The sequence below is a fragment of the Balaenoptera ricei genome, chromosome 2, assembly GCF_028023285.1.
Source record: "Balaenoptera ricei isolate mBalRic1 chromosome 2, mBalRic1.hap2, whole genome shotgun sequence".
NCBI lineage: Eukaryota > Metazoa > Chordata > Mammalia > Artiodactyla > Balaenopteridae > Balaenoptera > Balaenoptera ricei.
The window spans coordinates 160,167,776-160,188,467 of NC_082640.1; the positions used below are offsets into that span (position 1 = coordinate 160,167,776).

Below are 20,692 nucleotides of genomic sequence, written 5' to 3' on the forward strand. Positions count from 1 at the left end.
AGTGCCTCCCCCTTCTCCTAAGGCCTGGGTGTGGGCATGTCCTCTCAAGAACATGCTGCTAGGGGCCAGGAGCAGTAGACTTGGGGATGGAGGTCAGTCTTGGGGAAGAAATGGACGCAGGCAAAGGTGGAGGCAGGCGAGGACAGTAAGAGGCCCAGAGGGCACCAGGTGTTACAGAAATGTTTATTACAAGGATAATTATATACAATAATGGGACATTAAAACTGCTGATCCTGGGCCTGTGAGACTTCAGGGGATGCAGGGAATGGAGGGCTGCGTAACGCCTGGGATTAGGGAGGATGGTGGGACAAGTTGGTGGATTCATAGCCCCGAGCTCTGGATGGGGGACGGGAATGACCAGGTCTGCAGATTGTGCACAGTGAGGTCCATAGATTGAACTCTGAAAGGCCTGCCCTCACAATGTGCTCCTCCTGCCTGTCTGGATGTCTCTAGAATTCTGGAGGATTCCTAGAGGTTGAGGGTGTTAAGAGCAGCTCTGAGCCAGGGTGCCAGTGAAGAAGCTCCAAGGCTGACCAGGGGTCCAGCATTCAGAGGTGGGAAAACATTACTGGCCTTTGAGACACAGGCCTGACCTTCCTCTTCCTTGAGTTGGTGGAGCCCGCAGTTTGGCTCCAGCCTGGATGTTCTAGGCATAATCCAAACAGCTTTGAACCCTCCTTGGGAGGCTCCTGCCACATCCCTGCCCATGAATACTAAGGGTCATCCCTTAGTATCCCTTAGATACATTCTCCTCATCCATCTAGACCTTGCTCACCTCCTCTAGGAAGCCTTCCTGGGCTGCTCAGCTGCCATGCCAGGCCTGTGTCCCTCCCCTCATCTCACTCACTACTCAGGGTCTCCTCGCTATGTTCCTACAGGGCTGGATCTAGGGTCCTGCGCTCAGTGGCTGCTGGGCTGATGGCACTCTCTCTCCGTCTACTTGGGATGGTGCCAGCTCAGAGCCTCCCGGGAGGAGCCTAGGAAAGGATGTTGGGGGAACAGGGGCAACACTATTCCGAGGCCCTCCAGGCTTTGTGTCATCTCATCTGCCTTTCGTTCCTGCACAGAGATGCTCCAAGAACCTGCCCTCAGTACAGAGTTTATACACCCGAGATGTCCCTTCTCTACCTAGAATCTACACTGTCTTACAAGTCCACAGGAGAGGTAAGCACCCTCCAGAACCAGAAAGACCAAGGGGTCCCTATGTCTCTATGTATTTCCCTCTTGGCTGGCTGAGGTCTGGGCATCATGAGCCAGAGAGTGGAGTTGGGGAAGGTCAGGGTGTCCCAGGTGGAGATTCCTGTGGGCTGCAAGGACTGGCTCAGCTCCTCTTCTCCCCAGGCATTCCTTTCCCTCCCTGTAATCTGTTCTTTCTCTGTGGAGAGGTTAACAGAGTCGGGTAGTGGGGTGCTTGCAGGGCAGGAGACCCTTTAGGAAATAAGCAGAATGGGGAGAGCTCCCAGCTAGAGGGAGGCCCTGCCTGGATGGCCAGGTGGGCAGCCCTACCCTCTCCTGCTTCCCAACATAGCCTGGGCTGGAGAGTGATGCTTCCAGCCCTGCTTTAGGCTGGTTGCAACAGGCAGGAAGAAGTGAAGGTTGCACCCCTCAGGCTGCAGCCTGGGAGGCCTCCTCCCGATAAGCCACCCTCATGAGTTGTCTTCAGGGGCCAGGACTCCCCATAGAGTCTGCTACCCCAAGCCCCCCTGCCTCCTCAGGTGGAGCAGGGGAGTCGGGACGCCAGGACTTCTTGGCCACTAGCTGTGGCCATTCTGGGACATGTAAGCTGCCAGGGCTACCACCACGGCCACATAGAGACCAGCCCCGATGGCGATGGAGAGTGTGGCCAGGAATAGGGCCCGGCGGGAGGTGGTGCTGGCCAGGCGGAAGTCCCCCTTGGAGATGGCCTTGCTGGTCTAGGGAGAGAGAGGCGCTGATGAAAGGGAGCATCCCCACGCCCAGCAAAACAGCCCCAGCCCGCCAGGCCCTGACCCCAGGCCCCCCAGAGGAGCGAGGTGGCTAGAGCAGAAGCCCTGGGCCCCATGGGCTCTTACCCCCTGGGAGAAGTAGAAGGCAGCTATGCCCAGTGGCCAGAAGCAGCAGAGCATGGAGAAGATAGTGAGACCCAGGTGGTCCCTGGGAGGCAGCGTAAGGAAGTTGTCTTCACTTTCACTCTCTGTCGAGGTTGCATCACTCTGCAAAACATGAGTGGGCTCTTGTGACCTGGCCTAGGATCACCCATTGGCAGTGATGTGGGGCAACGGGCAGACCAATTGTTGTTAGTGGGAGTGTGGGTTGGGCTCGGTACTCTCTACCAAAAGCTTTGACAGTGAATGGCCCAGTGATTCCACCCTTAGGAATTTATCACTAGGAAAGAATACAGATATACACGTACCGGAATGTTCATCATAGGATAGTAATTGTGAAAGATTAGAAACAATCTCAACACCCAATGACCAGGAAATTGGGTTAATAAATGATGGAAGAACCTACAATGGGATACCATGTAACCCTTAAAAATCACCTTGTAGAAAATATTAGATTATGTGGAGCAAAACTGAAATATGTTCCTTAGAGAGGAAAGTTTCTGTTATAGAACTGTGTATATAGCAAGATCTCTTTTGGGGAGCAGGGTAGGAAAAAAACACATAAGTAAAAAAGACTGGAAGATCATCCACTAAAATAATAGTTATCTTTGAATGGTTTTCTATATTGACTTTAAATTACTTATATAATTAAGAAAACAAGAACAAGGTGAACTTTCCTCAAAGTCTAAAAGTCCATAGATGGATGGATGAATGGATAAAGACAATGTTATCTATCTATCTATCTATCTATCTATCTATATCTATATGTACAATGGAATATTATTCAGCCATAAAAAGAAGGAAATCCTGCCATTTGGGACAACATGAATCTTGATGCATTATGCTAAGTGAAATAAGTCAGATAAAGAAAGACATATACCATATGATCTCACTTATATGTAGGATCTAAAAAAGTTGAACTCATAGAAACAGTGAGTAGATTGGTGGTTGCCAGGGGCTGGGGAGTGGGGGAAATGAGGAGATGTTGGTTAAAGAGTACAAACTTCCAGTTATAAGAGGAATAAGTTCTGGGGATCTAATACAGCGTGGTGACTGTAGTTAACAATAACGTATCATACAATTGAAAGTTCTAAGAAAGTAGATCTTAAATGTTCTCACTATAACAACAACAGCAAAATGGTAATTATGTGAGATGAAGGATGTGTTAACTAACCTTATTGTGGTAAACATTTTGCAATACGTACATGAATCAAATCATGGCATTATACACCTTAAACTTAAACAATGTTATATACCAATTATCTCTCGATTGAGCTAGAAAAAAACAAGAACAAAAAATGCTATTAAAAAATTAAATATTCATAACCCTTAAAAATTGTGAATTGCTATGTTGTACACCTACTTACATAATATTGTAAATCAACTATACTTCAATTAAAAAGATACCCTAATGCAGTTAATCTTAAAAAATAGCCCAAGCTAGTGTTTCTCAAAGTGTAGATAGCACCTGTGTCAGAAGTGCCTTTTCTTTGGTAACATACAGATTCCTGGCCCCCAAGCCAGGCCTACAGAATCTCAACACCTGGAGGTGAACCCAAGAACCTGCATTTTGAACACACATACTCACCTCCTCCTCCTCCTCCTCCTGGTCGTCCTCTTGGCCTTGGAGCTCCTCTTGAACCCCGTAGGACACAGTCTGGATGGTGACATCCTCTTCCGCTTGGCCAGGTTCTGTGGACTGCTCCGTAGGCCCAGCGGGGGGCTCCCTGCTCTCTGTGAAGCTGGTTTCGCAGCTGCCTGCCCTGGGCTCCTTGACCTTGTCCCTCCCCAGGCGGCAGTTGGGCCTGTACCAGGTCTCCACGGCCAGCTGCAGGGATCCTGGGTCCAGGAGCTGGTGGGCGTGAGCAGGGCCAGCACCACCCAGGAGGTAGGAGTAGATCTTCTCCCGGCACGGCCAGGCGGGAGAAGCCTCGGGGTAGGGATAGGGGCCATGGAGGTGTGCGGGGTTCCGAGGCAGCAGTGGGTTCTGTAGCTCACTCAGACTCTCCATGGTTCTGGGGGCAGCTCTGGGGAGGAGAGTCCCAGAGCCCCAGGACTTGGTGGCCAGCTGAGCAGTCCTCAGAAAGCCTGCTGGGAGAGCAAGACAGACACTGAGGCCGGCATTCTAGATGCAGGACCAGAAGTGGTGAAGAGCACAGACTCTGCAGTCTGACTTGCTCTAGACCCTTCCTGTACCACCGGCCAGCCGCAGGACCTTGAGTTGGCCACTCAACTCCTCAGAATCTCCGTTTCTTTGTCTGCAGATTGGGGATAGCAGCAGTACTTACCTCATAGAGTTGGTTCATTCATTTATCCATTCAGCACATAGCTATTGAGCATCAGCGATGGCCAGGCACTGGACAGATGCTGGGGATGCGATGGTGAGAAGGGCGGGAAGCGGGGAGAGGAAGAAAGATGCACACTTTGTCTTCCAGAGCTTACAACTGGTGGAGAAAACGCCTGCCCTGAAGGAGAAGTACAGCAGAGGGTGTGAGAATGTACGATGGATAGAACTGACACAGAGGCGCAGGGGAGGCTTTTGAACTGAGATCTGAAGGAAGAAGATGAGCTGACAAGGTGAGGGGAGGGGGGACACGTTTCACGCAGAGGCCAAATAAAGGATGGTAGGCAAGGGAGCTGAGAGAAGGCTGGTGTGGCTCAGGGTAAAGAGAAAGGTGTGAGATGGAGTGCAGGCCCAGACCGTGCAACCCCGTTTAGGTCTAAGGGGCCTTCAGGGGTCTTGGCAGGGGTGATAGGATGAGATTTGGGTCCTGAAGCCTTCCTGGGGGCTGTGTGTGGGGGGTGGCTTGGACTGACTGTGACACCAATAGGAGGCTTTGCCATGGCTTCAGGTAAGTTGAGGACAACTGGGACTCAACGGTGAGGAGATGGAGAAAAGGGGGCCGGCCTTGGGAGATACTGACAGGACTTGGTGGCAGGTGGGATGTTGGGTTGACAGAGGATTTGTTCTAGGGTTGGGTGGGACCACCGTTAGCTCAGAGCTCGCTACATACCATGTGCTCACAGAGGTCAGTTCTTCCTGAGGAAGGATGCTTCTCCCCAGGTATGGTCTTAGGGGGATGCACCTTAGGCTAACCTCCCTTATAAGGCAAATTGTGGGATCTGGGGCAGGGCTTCCTGGGTGCTAAGGTCTGGACTTGCACATCCCAGCTGGAAATGTAGACACCCTCAGGGGCTGCCTCTTCGTCTTTCAGCCAGCCCTGAGCACCTACTGTGCATTTGGGAAGGGCGCATAGTGGGTGCTCAGGACTGGCTGAAGGAGAAAAAGGCAACTTTTGGGTGTGTCTACAGCAAATCCATACACACTCTGGGGTGTGGCAGGTAGAAGTGGGGTCTGGAGAGAGAGGAGGGGCACGCCAGGTGGCCTCAGGAGGCTTGCTGTCTCCCTCCCAGGCACATCATGAAGCTGGTGGGGGCCAGGGTCATGTCTTGCCCTGGATTTATAACCTGGAGGTTGGAGACTCAGTCCTGGCCCTGACACTTTGGGTAACTTTCATGCCCTTCTGGTTTCCTCACCTGTACAGTGCAGATGATAATCCCTGCCCACCACACGAGGTTGTTTTGAGGATCCAGAGCTGGCCGAGATGCAAGTATGTTGTAGATTATAAGTGGGAGGGGCTGCTATGCTCATTTCTGGGCTTTAGAACTTGTCTTCACCCCCATCCCTGGCCAGGGCCTTTTTTGGCCTTCTAGCTGGTGCTCTGCTAATGGTAAAGGGTGAGATATTTTTGCCCTCCGGGCTGAGTTTATCTTCCCCAGTCCTATTCCCCACCAAGAATTCACAGCCAAAGCCTTGCAAAGGACATTTCTTCTGCCCCAAGAGAAGTGGCTGAATTCTAGAAAGCTGGTTCTTGGGGAACCCTAAAGACAGAGCATGGCCCCAGTAATAATGCCCAGGGAATGGGACAGAGCGAGGGGAGGAAGAGGGCCAGGCAAGATTGGGGGAGGGCAGCGAGGGAGTGTCCTTAGGGGGCCAGGCTCTCCTGGCTGGGTTGCTATGAGGGCAGAGGGTGGGCTGTTGCCTGCCTTGGGGCAAAGGATCAAGGAGAGACTGCCCCTGGCTCAGAGGCTCTGAGCCCCCGAGAGGTGTGGCCTTGGAGCTGGGGTTCCAAGAATGTCTAACAAAGAATCCCGGAAGGGCGCGAAGAAGAGCATGTGGTCCAGGTGCCCAGCTCTTCACCCAGGGAGGGCACGAATGGTGCTGGAGACACTGGACTGCTATGTGCCTGGAGGCCCTGTGGGTGCGTTAACCAGCTGTGGCAGAACTTTCTCCACATACAGAGACTGGGGAAGGGGGGGAGCTTAGGTCACTGCTTTCGGGGCTGCTCACAAATGCAGGGGCCTCACTACTTCTCTCTCCTTCCTCTCCAGAGGGCAAACATGCAGGGAGAGAGCCCTTGGACTGTAGTGACGTGGAAGGGCTCCTTCCTGCTGGTGGGGAGCTGGGCACCCAAGGCAGAGGCCTCACAGGGCCACGCTCACACCTGGGCTCCTTGGGGCAGATTCCCAGCAGGGCTAGTCTCTCTAACCCCCAAGGGCAGCTTTGGAGCCCCTGTCACAGCCTCCCCCCACCAGCAGATGTGACCCACAGATGTGGAGCTAAAGGACATGTGACCACAGGCACATGTACTCAGTTAGGTACGCTGAGTTTCCATTCCTGCTCCACCCCCATTAGCTTTTTGACCTGGCACAGTTACTGTCAGTTTCTCCATCTGTAACAAGAGGGGTTGGATTAAACAGCCATTGATGTGATGGTGGCACTAATATACTGTGATCCCATAGCTTCAAGGAGCCCCTCAGAAGTGAAATCCCCCCACTCCCTACCTTCTTCAATAGTCAGGAAGAGATGAGCACATTCAGCCCCCAGTGAGTGCAGTTGTCACCTTCCCCACTACGGCCCCTCCAGCAGGTTGAGGGAGGCAAAGGAAAGGCAACACGTCTATTTGCCAAATGGGCCGTGGAGCCAAGGAGTTATTGCCCAGCTTCCCGCTCCCCCTGGGCTGCCCCCGTCCCGGCCCTGCCCCTCCACCTGGCCCCTGCCCCTGCTCACCTCGCCCACCCTCTGCGCTTCCATCCAGGTGGGCAGAGGTATGCAGGGGCCTTTCTGAGGGAGTAGGGCTGGGGAGACCAGCCCTAGGGCCCTCGGAACAGATTAATGCACCAAATTCACCCCTGCTTTGTGCTCTGCCTCACCAAGAGGCCAAGTTCTAATCCCCCAGAAGCAAAGGAGGGATACTTATGTCCAAGAATCAGGCCCTGGAGCTCTGAAGACCATAGGGGCATTTGCAGGGCGCTTGTCCAGGGCAGGCAGGAGTGGCTGTGTCCCAGCTCACCCCCCTGCTCCCACCAGCCACCCTCTCTTGGTCAAAGTACACCCAGCTGAGCCTCGGAAACCTAAGCCACACAGCCTCGCCTGGATCACTGCTCTCCAACCCCCCAACACACACATACCCTGATGGCACCTTCAGCAGAACTTCTCAGCACTTCATGCACAGACACGAAGTGTGCATTCACCCCGGGTTTTCCACAGTAGGGACAAACTGGAAGCCACCCGAACGTCCAACATTTGGGGACAAGTTAAGTAAATTATGGTGCAACAACACAACAGTACAAGGCCTTCAAACAGGTTTGCAAAGAGGAATAACATGAGAAAATGCTCTCTGCAGATTCAGCAAGAGGGGAGCAAAGAACACCGTATGTGCACGTAATCTCAACTCTGCCAAAATGTCAACAGTGATTATCTCCAGGGGTGGGAGCACAGGTGCTTTTCATATTTTTTTTTTTTTTGACACCATGTTTTTTCTGTTTTCCACATTCACTTTTTTACGATGAGCATGCACTACTTTTAAACCAGGCAAAAATTAATGGATTTCTTCTGAGCCAAATTATCTAAAATCAGTTTATAACCTCCCCAGGGGGCTTCCCTGGTGGCGCAGTGGTTGGGAGTCTCCCTGCTGATGCGGGGGACACGGGTTCGAGCCCTGGTCTGGGAGGATCCCACATGCCGCGGAGCAACTGGGCCCGTGAGCCACAACTGCTGAGCCTGCGCGTCTGGAGCCTGTGCTCTGCAACGGGAGAGGCCGCGATGGTGAGAGGCCCGCGCACCGCGATGAGGAGTGGCCCCCGCTCGCCACAACTAGACAAGGCCCTCGCACAGAAATGAAGACCCAACACAGCCAAAAATAAATGAATAAAAAAATAAAAATTAAAAAAAAAAAAACCAAACCCTCCCCAGGCTGGGGCATTCCTTCTGAGTTTGGAGGCTGAGCACAGCATCAAAACCTGCCCCCCGCTCCCCCAAGTATGCACAGAGAGGCACGTCACACACACATGCACATACATGCACTCACGCAAGTGCATACTCACACCCACACCTCCAACCAAGTCAGGGGCTGCAGTACCTGCTCACAGTCAAGCCAAGGGTCATGGTTCTCTAACAGGTCATGTTCTTTCCATAATCTGCTAGGGCCACACAGGAGTTCACCGAGCTGACCCTGGGGACCCAGCACCGAGTCCTGGCCAGCAGGAGGTGGTGGCTGGGCTCCAGGTCCAGCCTTCTCTGCCCTTGGCCTGGCCTGACCTTTGGCCTGTTGCTTAGGGCTGCCTCTCTCTCTCTGTTCCCTGGAATAAGGGACCAGCATTCAATGCAGAGCAATTTTCATCTCCACCTCTGCTGCCTGGTCTCACCTGGACTGCGTGTCCTTCCAAACTGTGTATGGTACTGGGTACATGCACACTTGCTGGTGAACATGTTCGTGTGTGTGTGTGTGTGTGTGTGTGTGTGTGTGCACATGCGCACGCGCACGTGTGCACTTAGCTCCAGAGGAAAACATGAGATGTCTGGGATTCTGAATGTAAGAAGATTGCTCCAAACGTGTGGTCATGGCTGGAGGTCTGGGCCCCGCAAGAGGAGAGGGAGAAAGGTGCGTCTGTGAAGCCACAGTCCCTGGCTTGTTTCCTTTTGAGCTGAGAAGTGAACTGGGCCCTAAGGTTTTCCATGCCCTGATTTGGGAAAGGAGAGCACAATGACACCTCCCAGACTAGGGACAGGAAACCATCCAGGAATCCACCGGAGTCCAAATACAGCCTCCCACGGGAGTCTGATTGCACTGGAGTCCAGTCATACAGTGTGACATTAGTTTGTTTATCTATAAAATGTATGGAAAGGGTAGAAGGAGTGGAAGGGGTTGATTTTTAACAGCTCAGCTCAACATGACCCTGGGATTCTACTGGGAGAAGAAGAAGAAGAACTTACTTATTGAGCTTTTTGCAATGTGCCAGGAACTGAACTGTTCTAAACACTCATTTTGACACTATAATTCTAGTGGGAGAATAACAATAGGACAGAGGGCTTCCTTTCCAGCAGTTGCAGACTAACTTGTGTTACACCGAACTAGCCAATGATAGCTAGAAAAGCTAGGGGAAAATATGAAGGCATTGAAGAATCACCAAGGGAGCAAGAACTTGAGGGGTCAAGGTGCCAAGATTCCACAGAAGAGAGAAACATGGTAGTGGTTACATGACTGCAGGTATTTCACAAAACTCACTGAATTGTACACCTGAAATTAGTGACTATTATTGTATGTATATTATACCTCAAAGCTGATTTTTTTAAAAATACAAAGACTAAATTTTTAAAACAACACAATCCAACTACATCCTACTAATAATCAATGTACCCTAAATATAGAAATACAAAAAAATTCAGATTTAAAGGATGAAATAATAACACCTCAACACTTACTAAATTCTTACTGTGTTCCAGGCACTGTTCCAAATTTGATGTATTATCTCATTTAATCCTTACAGTAACTCTATGAATCATTATCTCCATTTTAAAGATAAAGACATTGAGGCATAAGAAAGTTATAAGTGCCCACAGGCACACAGCTGGTGAGTGGTAAGTTGGGCATGGACCCTGGAAGTCTGACTCAAGAGCGACTGTGCTCTGGTGTCCTTACATGTCAGCTGCCATCTATTGAGTGCTTGCTTTGTTTGAACACCATGCCAAGTGCTTCAAATGCAGTTATCTCATTGAATCCATCCTCTTTCACATGGGTGGGGAGGATGCAACTCAGAGAGGTTAAATAGGTTTTCTGAGAACACACAGCTGGAGAGTGACAGAGCCCCATTTGACCCAGGTTTGTCTGATCAGAGCTCATGCTGGCCTGAACAGCATCAAGTTCAGGATTAGCTGTGGGCATCGGGCTTAGAGGAAGTTTTTTGCATGCACTGCCTGGTGGGCTCTGAAATGTCTGGGAAGAGGCACCATGAATACTGTTAAAAAGAGACCACAGGCGCAGTGGTTAAGAATCCGCCTGCCAGTGCAGGGGACACGGGTTCGAGCCCTGGTCCGGGAAGATCCCACATGCCGCGGAGCAACTAAGCCAGTGCGCCACACCTACTGAGCCTGTGCTCTAGAGCCCGCGAGCCACAATTACTGAAGCCCGCGCGCCTAGAGCCCGTGCTCTGCAACAAGAGAAGCCACCTCAATGAGAAGCCAGTGCACTACAACGAAGAGTAGCCCCCACTCACCACAACTAGAGAAAGCCTGCGTGCAGCAACAAAGAACCAACACAACCATAAATAAATAAATAAATAAATAAAAGAGAGAGACCACAGGGACAGTGTGATGTGGGACCAGGAAGATGGGGTCAGTCCTCATCAGAAGCCTGTAAAATTATAACAGCTACTATTTACTGCATCCTCACACGAGCCCCGTGTTTCACACACTTTATCTCAAAACTGTACAATTCATGAAATTGGCTATTATTATTTCTCATTTTTCAGATGAGGAAACTGAGGCTCAGAAAAGTTAAGTAACTTGCCCAAGATTAAACAGTGACAGACCCTGGATTTGAACCTAGGTTTAACTGAGTCCAAATCCTGGCCTTTCATTTACTACACCTTTCAGAGCCTACCCGTGTGTAGAGGGTTGTGATAAATGGTGTGGGTGTGAGCATAGTGAAGACTTGGTCTTGAATGGGTTAAAACCAGCGCCTTAGTGAAGGGAATGGGAAATGGGAGCTTTAAGAAAAGATTAAGAGATTTGCGGTGATTTAGCAGCCCAGAGATGGCTGCCTAGATAACCTTAAGGTCCGGATTCAAATAAATACAGAGCTATTGTGAGGGAGCTCAACCTCTGACCACTATCTCTCAGTGCAACAGGAGAGATTGCTTCTAAGCTGTAAGATAAAAGCCAGAACTTCCTAGCAGGGCAGAAGATTAAATAGAAATGATTACAATCCAGGGAAGAGGTGCTGTCTTTAAGAATAGGTGCTAGACCATCTTCCAGGCAGATAATATGTAAACTGTTCTGTAAACTGTGAAGTGCTGTGACTTTGGTGGCTGTTTGTAGATGGCTTAGGGCTGGATTTGATGATTTCTGGCCTGTAAGCAAGAGAGCCCCCAAGCCAGCTTTGGAGTCATGGTTGCAGCTTGTTGCATCTCACAGTAAAGAGAGCAAGAGTCAGGGGTTGGGGTTAGGTTGGAAGGCAGCAGAGTTGAGGGAAAATGGGGAATTCAGCTCTCTTTGCTTCAGCTGCCTGCTCAGGAAGCTAACGCAATGGATTATCCTTTCTCTCTCCTCTGTCTTCAAAGGCTCCAAACTCCTGATCCTTCCTAATGGCACTTAAACATATTGTTATTCGCCTGGCTTAAAAAAGTGATAACTGTAAAACTCAACTGCCAATCCTTTCCTCCCATCGAGAGGCAGGGGTCTATGTCCCTCCTGTCTAATCTGAGTGGGCTTGTGACTGCTTCCACCACAGAGCACAGCAAAAGTGACGCTATGAGACTTCAGAGGCCAGGTTATAAAAGGCCATGAAGCCTTCACCTTGTTTGCTAGACTACTCACTCTTGGGACCCTGAGCTGCTGTGGATTACTCTGAGGCCGTCATGCTGGAGGGGCTATGTGTGTAATGCTCTGGTCGGTGGAGCCTGCTGAGCCCAGCCTTCTGGTCATCCCCAAGATGCCAGACATGAGTGAAGCCATCTTGGACTTTTCAAACCAGTCCATCTGTCCTCTGAATACCACAGGGTGACCTCTGTCCATGCCACATGGAGTGGAATAATCACATAGCTCAAACCTGCATGAATTTCTGACCCTAAACATTGTGAGATATAATAAAATGTCCATTGTTTTAGCCACTAAATTTTGGGGTAGTTAGGCAGGAACAGATAACTGGAACATCTGTCCTCAGTGCCACTTCCCCGCTTCAGCTCCTGTCCTCTCCCTCTCCTTTACCTCACAGCTGCACTGCTCAGAAGCACTGTCTCCATGCACATCAGAATACTTCAGCTCTCAGCTCAAAAGTCACCTCCTTAGGGAGGTCACCCGTCCATCCTCAGCCTGGATTTAGGTTGCCTGGTTATCTGCTCTCCAGGCTCCAGCTCTTCCTCTCCAAGAGCTTATCACGGTCTCTATATACGTGTGATTCATTGATTAGTGTCTTTCTCCCTCACCAGAGCTCGTGAGCTTCGAGAGGGTGGGGACTGTGTCTGCTCCCTCATACTTGCAGCCCCTTGCCTGGCACATAGTAGGCATTCCATAAACAGTTGATTTCATGAATGAGTGAATGAATTAGTGAATGAGTGAGCTAGGTGTGCTGAATCTCCTCCTTAAGAAAGTACTTTCCAGGACTGGGATGGGTGGAGCACATCTGGCTGGGGCACATTTAGCTCTGCACAACAAACATTTCTTAAGCAATTCAGACCAGTTCTTGGAATGCAAAAACAAACCAGAAGTGGTACCTGTTTTGAGGAGGAGTGGAGAATACACACTAGCAAATACAAAGTTTCAATGCCATGGAGTAAGTTGTGCTAGCCGTCCATGGAGTGTTATGTGTGCCCTGATGTGGGACTCCTGTCCTGAGATGGAAGTGGAGGTGATGGTGGGAACTAGGAAAAGGCTTTCACAGCAGGTGACATGTGAACTGAGTCTTGAAGAAAAAAATGAGTCATTAGGTAAGACAATGAGAGAAGAGCATTTCCAGCAGAGGAAACAGCACAGAGGCATGGGGTGGTGTTATAGAGGGGAAACCAGGTGGCTTGGTATTGATGGAATCAAGCAAGAGAGGTGGGAAGGCTTCCTATTCCTTGCAGAGAAGCTTTTTCCTTTGGGCAGTGGGGAGCCAATGATGGTTGTAGCAAGGAAGTGATATGGTCATACCCATGTTTTAGGCAGAGCACTCTGGGTGGCAGCAGAAAGGATTTGAAGAGTGTGAAAATAGAAGTTCTGTTAAGAGAATATTGTAAAAATGCGGGCAGGAGAGGATGAGGATCTGAACCTGATCTATAGCAAAATGGATGGAGATGAAGAGTTATACCTGAGGAGTAGTTAGGAGGCTAAATGAATAGGACTTTGAGACTAACTATAAGTGAGGGAGAGGTAGGAGCAAGAATGACTTCCAGGTTCTGGGGTTTTTTTTTGACTAAGTAGAAGGTGATGCCACCAACTTAGGCAAAAAATCTAGGGGGAAGCTGTTGGTTCAAGAAGGCAGCCTGAGCACAAATGACCACCTCTTCTCCCTCTTAAGTTTCCATTAAAATGACAGGACATATATTTTCAAAAGAATAAAACCACAATAAAACTGGAAAACAGAAAAGAATGATATCAGTGGATCAGAAACACAGAGGAATTTCTAGGAGATAAAGAACAGATAAGATTCCCTGGTGAAGAAATCAGTATAGAGACACTCACAGTCCCAAACACCAGAAGTAAGAACAATTCCTGTTCAAAGGAGAGGCCTGTTAGGGAAACAAACTTACCCAACTTCAGAGGATTATGAAAAACAGCTACATGAAAATAAAAGAGAAAGATTAAATAAACAAATAGAAAATTGACCCAATAAGGTTCCCAAATCATTCAAGTTATAGAAAAGATATTAAAAATTTTTTTCAATTCATGTCCTTAGAGAGATGTAAGAGGACGTTGCATCCATAAGAGAAGAACAGGCTGCTATGAAAAAGGAGCAGTCAAAGAACAAAAGAGTATTTTTGAAATTGAAAATAATTGTCTAAATTTTCAAAAATTCAATGGAGAAGCTGGATAATAGAATGGTCACAGTTAAAGACTAACTTTTTCATGTAAAAGAAAAAGTTAATGAAATTTCCCAAGACATAGAGCAAAAAGACAAAAAGATGGAAGATATGCAAGTTAAGAGACATGGAGGAGAGTCCCAGGAGATCGAACATCCATCTAACAGGATTGTCAGAAAGACAGAACAGAGACACTGGAGGAGAAAAATAGTAAATAAAGAAGTAAAAGCAGAACGTGTTTCCTGAGCTGAAAAAAAAAAAAAAAAAGAATATTTAGATTGAAACGGGTCATCAAGTACCAAGCTGGAAAAATGAAACACACACACACACACACACACACATGCAAACGAAAGAGCAGAATGAGAATACGTGTTTGAGTTTGGTTTTAAAGTGCCTTTGTGATATAAGAGTAGAAACTCCACCTGGCAATTGATGTATAGTGTTGAAGCCCTGGGTGATGGTCAGGGCTGGAGAGAGATTTGAGAATGATTGAAGGACCTATGAAGAGTGAGGAGAAGAGGGCTGAGGGGGAAACCCAGGAAAGAGAGAGAAACAGCTGGAACACTTCTCAGCTCCAATGGGAAGCTTCTCAGTTGCTCTTTTCCCAGGAACATCAGTCCACCCTCTTTTTTATCCACTGCCACCCTGGGCTCCTATAGGCTGGACTGGCTTCTCCTTCAGAGCAAAATCCGCTTGCCTGTGGGGTGGGTTTGTGGCTGACAGAGGTGAAAATTGCTGGGAGAATTGGGATGGTGACAGCACTACTCAAATTAGTCCATTTTCAGGTGGAAATCAAATCTTTATTCTTGCTGAAACAACCTGTCTCCCCACTGAAGCAGCTCATTCTCAACCACTTAGAATCAAATAGTGCATCTAATGGTGGAAGATAACACATCTAGCATCGGGCCCTCACTCCCTGCTTGGTTTGCTTGGGGCAGGGGGGTGAGGTTGGGAGGGGGCAGGGTGGTAGAGGAGCTGCAGGGAGGAGGGAGAGAGAATAAAGGAGGAGGCAAGAGAAGAGAGGACCTGGATACAAGGAGCAGGAATGAGATCAGTCCTTAGTGTCCCCTGGCTTGTAGCAGAGGGGGCCCTGCTCCAGGCAGGCTGTCCACCGAGCTCCTAAGAAGGGAAGGAGGTTGTAAAGTGCCAAAGGTTTAGAGATCTGGGATGTTTCTTCTTCCCAAATTGAAGTCTGTTCCTTCTGCTTTTTTCTCCCTGGAATGGTGTACTTTAGGGCTGGAAGTCCCTTGAGGATGCACAGATGAATTGGCCTTTTGAACCTGAAGGTAATTAATAATGTACAGATTTCTCCAGATATTCTCTGCCTCTGTCACTTTGTATGTGCTACCAGGGAAAGGGGCCTGCATGTGAGTATTTCAGTTTCAATCTCTTTCTTCACACACACATACACACACACACACCATTTCTGAATGACCATGTCACACTGATTTCTTCCTCTTCCTCAGATCTCCCTGCCACCCATCCCCCCCTCCACCCCCAGCTCCAGATAACTGAGATCAACCAGTCACGTGCCAGGGGTGACTCTCTTCTTCCCTTTGAGGCCTTGTGAAGAGGGTCAGAATGGGAGCCTCAGTAGGGAGGGGGCTGGAGGGGAAGATAAGAAGTAGCCAGTGGGTAGTTTTCCCTGGCTGGGAGAGGAGCCAGATGTGTCTGCCTGGGTGACCAGAGGTGCCCTGCACCCTGACAGCTCTGGGGGTGGGAAGTCTATCCAGACAGCTGCAGAAGGAGGGGTGCTGCACTGTTCTAGTCCCCGCAGCAGGCCAGCACCCCGACAGACCAGTCTCGCAGAAAATAAAGCCCCTTTCTATGCCTTCTGCTGCCACCGTTGCCGTCACTTTGTTAGGAGGGTTAGTGACTGTCCATTAACTCCGGAGAGCTGAGAGCTGATTCTCGCCAGCGCTGCACCAACAGCTGGGAGCCAGAAAGTGCTGACATGGGGGAGGGGCTGATTCCCCCACCCTGGCTGGGCGTTTGCAGGGTAAGTCGGGGAGGTCACTGGCATGGCTTGCTCAGCTCTACCCAAGTGCCAATTAGCTAAGGTTTTTCTGAGCATCACTGGGCCTGCCGCAGTTGAGGAAAATTATTGTCAGAGAAGATCATTTTGTTTTTAAATTTAAAAACTCTCCCCAGGGATGGATCTTTCCTGACTGTGCCCTTCTCTAGTCTTCTTAGAAGGGGGATCCCTACCAGGAAGCATCCCTGGGAGGAAATGGCCTAGGACTGGGTCCCTGGCCCTTGGCTACTCACAGTGATGTTCTGGGGGGAGTGCTTTCCTGGCCTCTTGGCTTGGAGGCAGGGACCCTCCCAGCTCAGCAACTCTGTACACCCTCATGACTTTCTCAGGGAAATAAGGAAGAGAGGGAAATCTGAAGAAAACACCAAAACCATACATGGCCTTTTCTGGTTCCTTTGTTCCCTTCTACTCCATTAATAAAATCTAATTCTTTACTGAGCGGGCATAACTTACTCCCCAAACCAGGTTAATAAAGCTGGTATTCTGTGTTCAAGGAGAACTGAGGGATCTGTGGGCTTGGCCCTCAGAGAGCCCCACAGAACATCAAGGCTTAGAATCTTAAAATTCATCTAGCTCAACCCTCTTCTTTTACAGATGAGAAAACTGAAGCCCACAGAGGGGAAGGGAGCTGCCTGAGACAGTCAGTGGCAGATCTGGGACCAGAACACAGGGCTGTTGACTTCCAGTCAAATGCTTTTATTCTGAGATATTTTAAAACTTCATTCTCTTATTTTACACCCAATTACTGAGTCCTTACTATCTTCCAGGTGCTATGGGGGAGGGGAGGTGTGGAGGAAAGCAAAGAGATGAAAACAACACAATCCTTGCCTTCAAGGAGCTGTTTCGCTAGATCTGTGATTCTTGGGAAAAAACAAAACAAAACAAAACAAAACTGTGAGTCAGACTCTCACCTTATATTGTCTTCTATAGGTGATGATGGAAGAGGAGAAGGGGAGGGAACCCTTTGGGCTCCTCAAGATTTATAAGTTGAGCTTCACTTACTCTGGTGCCCCAGGAAGGCCAAGGACAAAGAAAGCCATGGCCGGGCTGGGAGAAAATGGGGTAAGGGTGGCAATGATCAGGTCTCCGTCAGCAGGCCTGACTGGTGGATGGGGACAGTGACAGCAGCTCACACTTGTATGGTGGCACACAGCTGACAAGCCTTCAATCATGGGCATTGTTTCATTGACTCCTAAGGCAGTTCCCTGAGGTGAACAGAGCAGCTACCTTATCGCCGCTTAGGTATGAGGAAACTTGAGGTTCAGAGAGCTCAGGTAACTGCCCTAAAGCCAGTAAATGCCAGCGCCCAGCTAGGAACTCCTCGTTTAGTGCTCTTTCTACGACTGACAGTGGAGAAGTTGTGCTGGGTCGAGAGGATGGGGATAAAGCAGTGGTCAGCCACAGCGATAGGCCAGACTTCCTCTACGCAGTTTTATCTTGATCACTACATTCTGCCACTCAGAGAACTCTGTCCTGAAGAACTGGAAGCACTTTGCAGGCCTGAATGAGCTCATTCAGCATGCTCTTGCCAGACAGAGGGAGGACTCCAAATGGAGGCTCTGTCGAGGGTCACCAGTATTCAGTCACATAATAGAAAATGGGACTCAGGTTCCCCAGCTCTGCCCTCATGCACCAAGCAGCGTGTTGCAAAACCAGCCTCCTTCCATGAGAGTCCAGAGGGCCCCAGGAAAAAAACTGAGGTATCTTCTGGTACCTCCCTCCTTCTCTGGAGAAATGGGCCTGGCCCATCCCTTGGCCCAAGGGCCATTTGAGGGCAAAGAAATGTTGAGGCAGGAGGGACCAGAGCCACCCCAGTCACCCTTATGAACAGGCTTGGAGGAGGAGACGGGAGCTTAGTGAAGCTGGCTCAGATTTCCCTAGTGTCGCAGAGCCCTGGTGGACACTGGGGTACCCGGAGTCCAAGAGACTCTCATCAGTTCCTTGTGAGCAGGGTGTCTCAGAGCTGCCCGAGGTCGGGGTCAAGGCCTGGTGGTGTAGGGTCAGGGTACCCAGGTGCCTGGCTGGGCCCCAGTCCCTCAGGACCCTCCCAGCTTCTCCAGCCTGTAGGGGGAAGGGTAAGGATGGACTTGGCGCTATCTCAGGCCGCCAGCAGGAAGTCAGAGCCCCCATCGCTGAGAGGGGTCCCACTGCCCTCCCCAGCTCAATATCCCCTAGGCGCCTAGCTGTGCGCTCCCGCTGCGCCCCCAGACGGCTCCTTACCTGTCCCCGCAGAGGGCAGTCCCACCTCCTCCGCGGGGCTTGGGGGGCCCGGCATGAGCCGGTGAGCGACGGCGCCCCCGCCTCGCGGCTTCGGTGAAGCTCCCAGAAGGGCGCCTCTGCTCCCGGCCCCGGGTCCCTGCCGCCTCCGCCGCCGCCGCCGCCGCCTCTTCAGCACCGCGGACAGCTTCCTCCCGCCACCCGCCGCCGCCGCCGCCGCAGCCCGCCCAGCCCGGCGTGGTCCCGGGAGCCCCTCATCCTGACTCGGCCCCGCCGCCGCCGCGCAGCCCTCAGCCCGGCCCGAGGCGGCTCCGCGCCGACTAGGGAGAGCAGCGAGCAGGGTCCCCCGCCTCCCCGCCTCCCTCCGCCGCCGCCGCCTCTCTCTCGCCTCCGTGCTCCGTGCTCCCTTCTACGCTCCGGAATCAGCCCACCAGGCACTCCGGACCCGCTCTGGGGCGGGGCGGGGCGGGGCGGGGCGGGAAGTCGGGGGAGCCCAGAGGAGGCAGCGGAGCGATGGGCGCGCAGCTGGAACTGGCGTCTCTGGTTCCTGGAGCCGAGCCCCCTTTCCCGGCCCTTTTCCTCACCCTACTCCCGCATTCCCCCAGAAGCGATGGGCGGTACTCCCATTTTGGAGCCCCTAGGCACCCAAGCCCGGAGTTTTAACATTGATCTGCCCTAAAAAGAAAAACAAGCAAACAAAAACCACTTATTGAGCACCTACTATGTACCAGACACTACTCCGGGTTTTAATGTTTTTAACCACTATTATCTTACATTTAATTTTCTTAACAACTCTATGAGGCTGTATGTATATATATACATTTTTTTTTTTCTTTTTCTATTTTACACATGAAGACGCCAGGCTCATAGAGATTAAATCTCTCGATTTAGAGGTAACAGTGCTGTGCTGGGAAGTGCACAGGCTTTAAAGACTGTGGGCCTAAGATTTGGTCCTAGTGTCTCTCTTATTAACTATATAACTTTGAATAAGTTACTTAACTTATCAAGGCCTTGAGTTTCTCCTTACCAAATTGAGGAGCTGAATCACCTCATAGGGGTCATATGAGGACAAAGTGAGATGGCATGTGTGACACATTGGCCCCAAATAGGCCCTCAGTGGGTGAGTGTTCCCCTCAGTTCTCCCAGAGTGGTACCTGATACCCTCAGATATCAGCCAGAGTTTCCAGCTGCTTTGTCTCTCTGACTGTGTTGCTCTTTATCACCGCCCCCCACTCCCCCACCATCAGTTTCCATTTTTAAAGTACGGAGGTATCCTCATCTTGAGTGTTAGGAGTGGATGAGGCTATTTTTTTTTACAAGGTTGAGTCTCACCATAGTACCAGGAGGTTGGGAAAGGAGAGGAGTCTCATTTTCTGAAGGTAAATATGGGCCTGCAAAGTAAACCCCGGAGCAAGCTGAAGCTGGGACTGGGGATGGAAGGAGGCCCTGAGAACCAGGCTCTGGCAGTGGGAGTCCTCCCTCCCCCATCCAAAGATACCATAGCACACTGAATGGTGGTCTCTGGGACACCCTCACTCCCACACGACACGGAGTATCTGGACCAGTTCCATTTAGCTCCTAGCATGCACTATAAGAGCCAAGAGACCCCGTCATGGAGCTTGGGTCTCCTTCTCTTCAGGGCTGGGCAGAGAACTCCCTAAGCCTTGTGGTCTGTCTCAGAGTTGATATTGGTGTTTAACCTGCTGGGTGTTGAAGATATTCTTGCTTTTCTTGTCCCTGCCCCATCAGAGTAGAAACCCCAAGAAAGGCTCTTGGACCACTCAACCTGAGGCCCATATAGCATCTGTACAGACATCCCCCACCCCCGCACAAGACACTGTCCCTTGAGTCTATGTGCCCTCTTGCACCTTTACTCCCCTCTGTCCTCCCTTTCACAGGGGATCATGGTCCCCTACTTGGCCTTAGCCTCCCTCTGCTTTTCCCCTCCCTAACCTGGTTTTGCTCCACATCTGGGCTGCATACCGAATTACTAATCAAAAGGATAATAAAAAAGCCAGTGAAGCAAAAGCTGCCTATAAATTCTAAATACTAATGTTGACAATTATATGCTGTCGCCTGGAGGGAAAACTGAAGTGAGGCCACTGGTGTTGTGTCAAGGGCCCTGGTCTCTGGCCCACCAAGAGCCCTGAGTTCTAGTCTGCTCTTTGTCACAAATTGGCTGTGAGAACTTAGGCAGTTGCCTAATCTCCCTGGGCCGTTTCTTCTTTAGGACTATAAGCCTCTTCAGCAGCTTTGAAGCAAGTGTAAGGGCCATCAGCACCATGTGAAACTTGTG

At 50.4% G+C, this 20,692-nt stretch overlaps 1 protein-coding gene across 1 annotated transcript; it reads right to left on the bottom strand.

Annotated features, from left to right (window-relative positions):
- Positions 1–1,754: 1,754 nt before the first annotated feature.
- Positions 1,755–4,095, bottom strand: SYNDIG1L (synapse differentiation inducing 1 like). Its single transcript, XM_059915781.1, has 3 exons — positions 3,673–4,095; positions 2,052–2,192; positions 1,755–1,913 (listed from the first exon to the last, which is right to left on the bottom strand). Exons 1-3 carry the CDS (start codon positions 4,093–4,095, stop codon positions 1,755–1,757), a joined length of 723 nt encoding a protein of 240 aa, XP_059771764.1.
- Between the last annotated feature and the right edge of the window lie 16,597 nt (positions 4,096–20,692).

What these genes read in the sequence shown, in the direction of transcription:
- SYNDIG1L (XM_059915781.1), bottom strand. Translation starts at nt 4,095, where the DNA reads ATGGAGAGTCTGAGTGAGCTACAGAACCCACTGCTGCCTCGGAACCCC. An exon ending in AGGAGGAGGAGGAGGAGGAG is followed by an intron (nt 2,193 to 3,672) that starts GTGAGTATGTGT and finishes CATGTTTTGCAG; the next exon opens with AGTGATGCAACCTCGACAGA. An exon ending in CCTTCTACTTCTCCCAGGGG is followed by an intron (nt 1,914 to 2,051) that starts GTAAGAGCCCAT and finishes CTCTCTCCCTAG; the next exon opens with ACCAGCAAGGCCATCTCCAA.